The sequence below is a fragment of the Marmota marmota genome, unplaced genomic scaffold, assembly GCF_001458135.2.
Source record: "Marmota marmota marmota unplaced genomic scaffold, marMar, whole genome shotgun sequence".
Classification (NCBI taxonomy): domain Eukaryota; kingdom Metazoa; phylum Chordata; class Mammalia; order Rodentia; family Sciuridae; genus Marmota; species Marmota marmota.
In genome coordinates, this window is record NW_025999999.1 from 14,008,515 (window position 1) to 14,018,870 (window position 10,356).

The window sequence follows — 10,356 nt, forward strand, 5'->3', positions numbered from 1 at the left end:
TTTTTTTTTTTTTTTTTTGTATTTTATTTAGAGACAGGCCTCTGGCTGAGTTGCTTAGGGCTTTGCTAAATTTTGGAGGCTGGCTTCCCAAGTGTTGGGATTACAGGCATGTACCACTGTGCCTATCTATTCATTCTTCTATTGGTGAACATTTAATTTGTTTTCAGTTTTGTATTTAATTAATAGTGCTGTTCTGAACATCCTCACACATAACAATATATGTATGTACTTGTTTCAGAACATTGAATCTATGTTCCAGACGAGATCGGGCGCGTTCAGGGTGGTATGGCCGTAGACGAATCTATGTTCCAATACCTAAAATAAGACACACAGGAGCACAAAAGAAATAATTACAGTTTTTGAAATGAAAACCAAAATTTGAGATATAGTTTCACATATACTTCTTTATTAACACAATTCCTAGATTCAGCAGTGGATCTAATAACTATTATAATTTCAAAGTAATGATATGTATACATGAACAAAATTTCAAAATTTCTCCTGAACTATATAGCATGCTATGAAAATGTCTGTATTTTCTGTTGATGACAAAGTCATATCTAATATGACTATTTCTATGATTTTTGAATATATTCATAATTGAAGGAAATCATAAGTTTCATTAAAGGTTAGTGAAAAATAGAGATGTGATTTCCCCTCATCCAAGTCCAGAAAGCCCCTTAATTCTATTAAGAATCTCTGATCTAGACTGAACCCCTTTAAAAGCAACATTCATATGCCAACCATATTAAAAATTCAGAATCTGGCAAAAACTTGGCACACAGTGGATGTTCAATATATAATTTTGAATGACAAACTCATGAATGACACTACTTAACTTTTATTGAGCTTGTAGTACATGCCAGGTATTATGCTAAGCACTTGAAATGTTCTTAAATCTTAACAAAAACCTTTTGATTACTGTCCTTATGTAATTGATGAGGAATCAGAAACTTGGATAGGCATATAATTTTTTAAATATTTTTTTAGTATAGTTGCACACAATACCTTTATTTTATTCATTTTTATGTGGTGCCAAGGATCGAACCTGGGGCCTCGCATGTGCTAGGCGAGCACTCTACCACTGAGCCACAATCCCAGCCCCAACTCAAATATTTCTGACCCCTAAACCCTCAACTGACTGCTAACTTTTATATTTTACCATTGACAAGTGAATGAAGAGATTAATGCATAAATGAATGAATTTAACCATGTACATCCTTTATTCCACTAATCTTTACAACTAGTAGAACAATTTCAAAAAGCAATTGGCTGGCATTAGTGATACAGTGTGGTTGCTGAAGAACAGTTTTTAAAAGGATAGAATTAATATTTTATTGTCATTTATACTCAGATTGCAGTTGGGTACATAGTTTCCATTCTTCATATTTTCCTTAAATTTTTAGAAATTGCAAGCTTTAAACAGCTGATGGGTGGTTATGTTTTTCAGAAAACACAATTAGAGAAATTCATTAATGGTGGCTTTAAGCTTTTCTTTGTTAGCTCCAGAAAATTCACCCACCTTTTGGCCTTTTTTAAAAAACTGGAAGGTGGGCATGCATTTGACTTCACACTCCACAGCAACATCCTGACAGGCATCCACATCTACTTCCAGGAACAATGCATTGGAATATTTTTCAGAGAGAGAATGAAGGAAAGGCTTGATCATTTTGCAAGGGCCGCACCAGTTGGCCGAGAAGTCAACTACCACAAGTTTATCTCCTGCAGCCTCCAAGGCTTCCTGAAACACTTCCTTGCTGTCGATCTGTTTCACCATTTTGCCTGTTGGGGGTCCGACGAGCAGCTGCTGGAGTGGATAGAAACAGATCCAAGGCGCCTGAAAGAGCTGGAACAAGGATATTTCTTTATATGAAAAAACTTGGCCCCTTGAAAAACTCAAACTCCAGTGCTTATTAACACTGGCTGTAATCAACTGAACTGTCTTCTAGTAAATGCTAGATGTCAAAATGCCTACAGTACCAAGCTCAAGTAGATACTCCTGAGTCATGGAGACTTATTTCTTATCACAGAAACCAGTTCTTAGCGCACATCATATTGCTTATGGAAAATTATCTGATCACCAAATCTCCCCTCCTTTCTAGGAAAACACTCATAAGGGTCACACTCCAGTTTGTGACATATTGTCCCATGTAAGATCTTGAGGAAACAGTGGAGAGGAATAAAGGAACCCTGGGATGTCAGGGATTCTAGAATCTTCTCTTGTTCCTAGGGCTTGAATAGGTGGATGTCTTTACAGGGAAATAAACCAGTTGGTCTTTTGATTCTGAAGATCTTTTGGTCCAAAGGAAAGAGATTAAGTTTATTCATTTTTCTGAAAAAGGTATTCTTCATATAAGGACTCCTAAAATTTAGGAAAATTTAACCAGGTTCTTAGACATATTTCTAAACTTATCTATTATTTTTTAAAAAATATTTTTAAGTTGTAGATGGACACAATATCTTTGTTTTATTTATTTATTTTTGTATCTGGTGCTGAGGATTGAACCCAGTGCCTCACGCATGTGAGGCGAGCGCTCAGCCACTGAGCTATAGCCCCAGCCCGCTAAACTTATCTATTCTTATTTTACTGTTTTCAAAATCATACAAATAGCTGGTCCTAGTGACACACACCTGTAATCCCAGTAACTCAGGAGCCTGAGGCAGGAGGATTGCAAGTTTGAGGTCAGCCTCAGCAACTCAGTGAGGCCCTATGCAACTTAACAAGACCCTATTTCAAAACAAAAAAAAATGGCTAGAGATATAACTCAGTAAGGCACCCTTGGGTTCAATACCCAGTACCCCAAAAGAAAAAAATTATACAAATAATGTTTCTACATGTAAAAGCTTCAAATATATGAGCAGTAAAAGTAAAAAATGAAAACCTCTTTTGTGCTCCTGAGTCCACTCCTTGGAATTAATTACTATCAACATGGCTTCACATATAGACTTCTAACTTTTTTCTGAATATATATATCATATATTTATAACTGTATGAACACATAAATATGTACACACAAAGGTACGTGTGTATACACATTCATATATACGAATATAGAATTACTGTTCACATATTGTTTTGCAGTAGACTTTTTCCTTTAACAGTGAGTCAAGGACATCATGCCAGGTCACTCATGTTTCATTAAGAATGCAGAGTATCCCATTTTATGGGTTCCTTATCTTATTTTGACTATTCTCCTACCGAAAGCCATAGATTATTTCTTCTGTTTACTATTGGAAACCACATGGCAATGAACAAGGACAAACAACTTGTGTGAATGCTCATACACAGATTTCTAGGCAGGTGATGTACCACTGAGCTATATCCACAGTCCACATGTGGATTTCTATGGGGTAACTTCATTTTCATAGATGTGCTTGGCCCAAGAGTCCCATGTTTTGACTTTTTTATAGTTATCAACAAACTCAAGAGGAGACTTTTTAAGCTTCTATCCCTAAGGAAATTTTCCATGAGGTTTCAACTGACTGTAGATCCATGGCTCTGAATTATCTCACTCCTAAATCCACAGGCTTCCTTTACAGCAAAGTTAACATGTTTTATGTATTGCCATAATCTCTCCTCTAGGGTACACTTCAAACTATCTTTTATTTCAGAAGTAATTATTTATTTCAGAAGTAATAATTATTTATTTGCAGCAAAATTCAGAAGCCTCTTTTGCTTCAAGTAAGAGAATAAACTCCATTTCCATTGCAACATTTTTCCCCCTGGTCAGCATACACACACCTACAACTTTATTAAGTCCATCTTTAAGCTTCCTTCTCCTTTTCTAATTGTATGAACAAAAGAATATGTGGATTGATAAGAAAGGGAACTGCATGGAAATGTATAGGAAGTGACTTCACTGAAGACTGGAACAAGGGAAAAGTTAAGAAAATGAAGAACAAACCAGTGAAACAAAAATCTGAAATAATGCCCTAAACTCCTCAGGCCTCAATAAATACTGATTTTTTATTATAGTCTAAGAAAATGATCCTCAATAATTTTATAAGCAAATGTGAATTTTAGAAATTGTTTTAATCCTTTCAACAAATGTCCTGCATTGTTTGCAATGTCTCCATCAGACAGATAAGGAAACTCAGTCTCATAGAACTGATGCCATTTGGTCAAGATTTTACAGCCAGCAAAGTACTTAAGTTGGGGCCCAGACTCAGGTTCACCTGATTTTCTTTCCACTGAACTGCATTGTTTCTCCTGCCATCCAAGTTGCCAGTTCAAAACTTCACGGTGAGAATCAAGACTAAGGAATGGAGGTGCCAGAACTTGGCTCAGCATGAGGAACAGAAGGAGATGAGTGCCCTTTCATGGGAGGTCTGGGGACAGGTCATTTGTTGGGGATTTTGTAGGTGAAATTCCAAAAGTGGATCAAACACTGGGTCAAATGACTTCCAAGTCCTCTTCCAACTCTATTGGACTCCCACACCCATTTTACAGATAGGGAAACAACAATTGAGAGACTTGCTCAAATCCCCAGCTAACTAGTGCAGAATCTGATAATTCTTTTACTGGCCTACTAGAAAACGCCTGCTTTCAAGTTGGCAGACTTTCTTGCATCTTATCTACATAGCGTTGGATCCCTTTACCTATTTGTTTGTGACTGGCTAACGTAGGTTCCACTTGATATCTACAACAAATGTATGTGATCAGGGGCAGCGGGTGTCACACTTTTCTCCTCCAATCTCTTCCAAGAACAAAGGCACAGAGGCAGCCTAGTCACCCTGTATCCTCCTACTTCTTGGTAATATTTTAGACTCTGAATCCAGTACTGTACAAAAGTCTTGATGATATACCTATACATTAAAAAAAAAAAAAAAAAAAAGCAATATCCTGGGAGAAGCAGGGCTAGAATATTCCCAGAAAACACAAAAGTCAAACCCAACCACAGGGCCATCCTGTGAAAATTCTGGCAAACTTTTGAAGAGCAATCAGGGTTGTGCTGATTTTATCATCCCATTTGGTGAGAAAAATAAAGAAGACTAAGAAACCACACCTTCTGGGCTGAGGCAGTTGCATCTTGGCCAGACGCCAGGGAGATTGGCTCAGAAAATACACCCCATGGTTGAAGAGCCTCTCCTTGTTTGAGAATAGGCTATTTGCTGTGTGTGCCACCCAGACTCCACGATATAAGTCCCTGGCAGAGAAATGAAACCCCCATCATGAAAAGAACCCACCACTCTGAGAGAGACTGTTCCCCCATCCCCTCATCCCAAATTCTCTGTAACGAGATAGAAAGTGAATTTGAAAACTGTGGGCCTTGATCGTGTATTTGACTTTGATTCTAAATTATTACTATTGAACTTAATGTAAAACCTGGGAGAGCAAATTGCTGTAAAGGCTGCTAGAAAGGCTTACCATTGAGTTAACAATTAACATGCAAGTAATTTGACTCCCAGGAAACCTATTTATTTAGACTACCTGGCTCAGGTAGCTTTTTATGTGTCATTTTAAATGTTCAAACGTTCAAAGGGCCTCAACTAAAGGTATAGGAAAAGATCAAGTATTTTCTCACTGAAAGGCCAAGCCATGTTGGAAGATGGAAAGAGAAGGGATTGAGATCCATTCTGGTGCTAAGATTCAAAATCCAACCTCTGCCATTTTCCAGATCTTTGATCTTGTGCAAATTACTTAAATTCTCAATATCTCAGTTCCAGTTTCTAAATAAGTATAATAGGCTAATACCTGGTGGAGTTGTAAGGACTAAATGAAATAATGAAATAATCTACTTAGAATAGTACCTGATACATAGTAAGTGACACTATTACATATTTTAAAGATAAGAATGTCCACATCATGAACAACCAGAAGAATGGGAAGTTATACTACACATATATATACTATGTCAAAATACATTCTACTGTCATGTATGACTAATAAGAACCAATTTTTAATTTTTTTTGAAAAGATAAAAATGGTGATCCTCCTACCTCCTGTATTTGAAATGAAAACAATTTGCCATGCAGAATCAATATGGTTTTATATTCAGATATGTTTAGCTTTCATAATAGCAACGACTATTAAAAATATAAAATAAAAAATTAACTGGTTTTCACATTTGATCTCTCTTTACACTACATGTAATCTGCAAGTGATTAGATTTCATTTTTATTACTTCTGTTAAACTATAACATGGTTGTTATCTCTCCCTGGGCGTGGTTCACACTCAAAATGCTGTTGGCTTTGTTCAGCATCCTATCTGTTGTTATTTTATTTTGACAATCACTGTGAATGAGATTGTGAGAAACTTGTCTTATGCAGGGCATAGTGTTCATAAGACACAAGTTATTAATTTCTTAGAGTCTTAAAGAGTTGTAGGTCTTTCTAAAAGTAGGGAAAGGAGGAAGGTCAACAAATGACTAAGATTTAACCCAAATGATTAAAAGGACAGGATGTTCTTTTTTGTCCCTAGGGACCACAGAAGGAAATGAGAACTAAATTTAATGTTATGAGTTCTCATGTTCATAAATTAATGTCTTAGGTTTATGTGTCCTAGTAATTATGCACTGCTTTGGAAAGGCTTACCCTGAAAGTTTAGTCTGAAGGTAGAAATTCAGCAACTGAGTTGGCTGGGTAGGAACTGTGAAATAAAATTGTTGAGAGTTTCTAGCAAGGTATTTATCTCACGTGTAAACACGGGGGAAATTTGTAAAGTAGAATTTAGGTGTCATTTCCCACCTATCATGTCTTTCCCACCTCAAGGGCAGGACTGATGGATGTCAAGCTATGGGAGCTTTTCACTCTCCTCTGTGCTATTCAGGCTCTGCTATCAGACATTTGCATGTTAGTGAAAATTTAGGTCACTGTGTTACTGTTCCCTGGAAGAATTTATTCTGAAAGCTTTATATCTAATTGTAGATTGCAAGGTTTTTATGGGTGTCATAGATCATATTGCAAGTAATTGAGGTGGCTCCAACTAACTTAAACAAGACGAGGATTTATTGGAAGAAAAGGCTCGTGGCTCCTATTGAAGGAAAAGCTGAAGAATTAGGTCTGGGAAAGAACAAGAGCCAAGTGAGTTCTATGAGATCTTTGAAGTAGTATCTAATCACGGTTTCTTCAGGGACCTTCCCTGAGCAGATCTTTTTAAGTTTTTGTGTTGTTTTACTCAAGGTTCACAAGCTAAGGAAGGAACATCTGGTGGTCCAGCTTGGAGCCAACCCCTACCTCAGGGAAGGACAGGGTGCCAAGACTGCAGCAATGGGGTAAAAAAAAAGTTCTGCAGGACTGGGGTTGTGGCTCAGTGGTAGAGCTCTTGCCTAACATATATGAAGCACTGGGTTTGATTCTCAGCACCGCATATAAATAAACAAAATAAAGATCCATTGACAACCAAAAAATATTTTTAAAAAGAAGTTTTGCAAAGGAATATTGGGGTACCCTTACTGGAAAAGGAAACAGATGCTGTGCTAACAGAATACACATTTACTATAACCCTCAAGTAACAGAATTTCACATATGTATAAATAGGGACACGTAAAAGAGGAATGTGTCTTGCTGCCCTGGAAATCCTAGCATTTAGGTCACCATTTTTCTTTACTTGATGAATGCTTCTGAGACCCTTTCCTGGTCTCCAGCGACAGTGTGTAAGTCAAATGAGATAGAGGGGACTCCAGAATTCCTCACTGGTTCTCTCAAAAGCTTTTAAATCAACACCTTGTGGGACTGGGGTTGTGGCTCAGTGGTACAGTGCTGGTCTAGCACGTGTGAGGCACTGGGTTCAATCCTCAGCACCACATAACAAATAAATAAATAAAATAAAGGCATTGTGTCCATCTACAACTAAAAAAATATTTTAAAAAAACAACACCTTGTGATTTGACTGTATTTGAGAATATCAGTGAATGCTTAAAACTATGCTCTAGTCCTTTGAAATGCCACTGAAATGTGGTTTTAAGGTAAATAGTTGAATGAACACTGATATGTTCAACCCACTGCACTAGCTTACAGTCCAAGGCCCATCTACAGTGCTGCCTAAATATGCAGTTCCAACTCCAGATCTAAGACAGCAGAGTTTTCCTGGAGAGGGGTTAGGGTAGAGGTTGATTCTAAACTTTCAATAAGCTGCCCAGGTGGCTTCAGTGTATACTTAAGTTTGAGAAACACTGAACCAGACTCAACAAATCCCAATATCTATTGAGCATATACTGTATGTCTGTTGATGTTCTAGACTCAAGAGATAAAACAATGAACAAAGATTCTGTTGGGGGAAAATGAATGCCAGATAAGCATGAAAATTAAGCTAGGGCTGGGGATGTAGCTCAGTGGTAGAGCATTTGCCTGGGATGTGTGAGACTCCGGGGTTTGATCCCTAGCACCAAAAATAAATAAATAAAACAAAAATTGAAATTAACAAGGTAATTATAGAGTGGAACAAGTTCTCAGAAGGAAGAAAAATGGGTAATTGCAAACTGAACAGAAGTGTTTACCTTTACCTGCCATATTATTTCTTCTCAAGGTTTCTCCATCTCGGATAATGGTACTGCCATCCATACCCAGATGTTCAGGCCAAAGACTGGGAGATCACTCTGGATTGGTTGCTCTCTTTCCCTCCTTTCCCTCACCTGCCTGGCACACTCCATCAGCAAGTCACTGCCTCAAAAAGAGACCAAGTCCATTCATTTTTCCTCTTCTCCACAACTAACCTTACAAGACCCCATTCTCTCTTCTATGAATGATGTGAATGGCTTCCCAGGGTCTAATCATGTCTCTACAGTACATTCTCCACATAGCCAGAGTGAAATTTCAAAAATGTAAATGAGACTGTATTCATCCTTGGCTTAAAAACCTTCTAAAAAGCCAAACTCCTCACCCTGTATCAGACCTACAGGGTCCAGCCCCCACCCAGTCTCTGGCCTCATCTCAGGGCTCTCTGCCTCTGATTACTGTACTCCACCAGTGTGCCTTTCCCTCAGTGCCTCAGACATGTCACACTTGTTCCTGCCTCATGAACTTTGAACTTACTTGTGCCTCCAGCTGCCAACAACAGATCATTTGACTCTCAGCTCCTGCTAACAAAAGGAGTACCCTACCCCCCCCCAGTCGTTGTTAATGGTCTGTTTTATTTTCTTCATCTCCTTTATTTATTTACGCATTAACATCTGTTTTCCTAGCATAATAAAACCTTCATGTGCACAGAGGTTTTTGTCTGTTTTGTTCACTGCTCTGTCACTAGCACCAGAAAACTGGCCAGCACCTAACAGGAATTCAACCCATACTGTTGTCTGAGTGAATGAATTGAGGGAGTTGATTAATTGAGCAGAAAGTAACCCAAGGTGAGGTGACCTAGGCTATCAGTAAGCAAAGGCCAAGTGTGTCAGGATTATAAGTTTAGCTGCTTCTTGGCCTTTTGGCTAAGATCAAGTGCAGGGTTATGGGTTTGGGAATAACACAAATTCTAAAGTTGCCCTACACAAACTCTTCATTCCAGGCAAACAAGTTTACTTTCTGTGCTAACAACATACCTAATTCCCCGGTCCCTATTCAGCAAAAAGTCCTGAGTTATACATTCACCAAGAGCAGAGTGCTGTGGGACCTGTCTCAGAAAAGGAACATAAATGCCCGTGTCTTTGCAACCTCCATTATCAAAAGACACTTCTCCATCTTACCCCCCATGAGAATTCTGTTTTTCAGAAATAGAGACATCATCCCTGTTTTCTCCAGCATGAATTGATCTCTCTCTTCCTTTAATTCATTTCAACTCTATATATTCTCTGATTCTGGTATACTTACCAACTGTGTGTTGCATGCAAGTTGTTCAGCCCCTCTGAGCCTCAGTTTCCATGTATGAAAAATAGAATTAATGATATTGACTTAACAGAGTTGCTATCATGATTAAGTGCAACATATATAGAACTCCAAGCCCAGTGCTTGGCACATAATCATTCACTAAATGATAGCTAGAGCAATTATTATTTCTTCATATTGCTAATAAAACTATAATTGTGTCTTAATTATTAAAATAGAAAACAATACTGATAACAAGGCAGTTACTATCCCACATTAGGTGATTTTTGCAATCCAGTTGTTTCATACGTTTGTATTGTTTTCCCAATTAGATATTGGCTGAAGATATATTTTAAGATTTTTGTTTTGCTTTGTTTTGTTTTTATTATAATTCTCCCAAAGACTAGTGTGTTGTTTATAACAAGGACTAAGAACAATTTGTTGCAAATAAGGTGATTATTTGTAGCCCTGATAGTTAAAGATTCACATCATGTCATAATATAAGCTGATTTGGAAAATCAGATCAATTTGGTCTATACTTTTTGATTACAGACGGCATGCTGGCATAAGCTTTGCCTTTCATTCGTTCAACAAATGCTTTTTGACACCTACTATGCGTC

General features: G+C 37.7%; 1 protein-coding gene across 1 annotated transcript; it reads right to left on the reverse strand.

Moving 5' to 3' along the window:
- Positions 1 to 1,459: 1,459 nt before the first annotated feature.
- On the reverse strand, positions 1,460 to 4,774 carry LOC107150000 (thioredoxin-like). The gene is made up of 2 exons (XM_048807404.1): positions 4,769 to 4,774; positions 1,460 to 1,807 (listed from the first exon to the last, which is right to left on the reverse strand). Exon 2 carries the CDS (start codon positions 1,775 to 1,777, stop codon positions 1,460 to 1,462), a length of 318 nt encoding a protein of 105 aa, XP_048663361.1. The 5' UTR covers positions 1,778 to 1,807; positions 4,769 to 4,774.
- Positions 4,775 to 10,356: the final 5,582 nt, after the last annotated feature.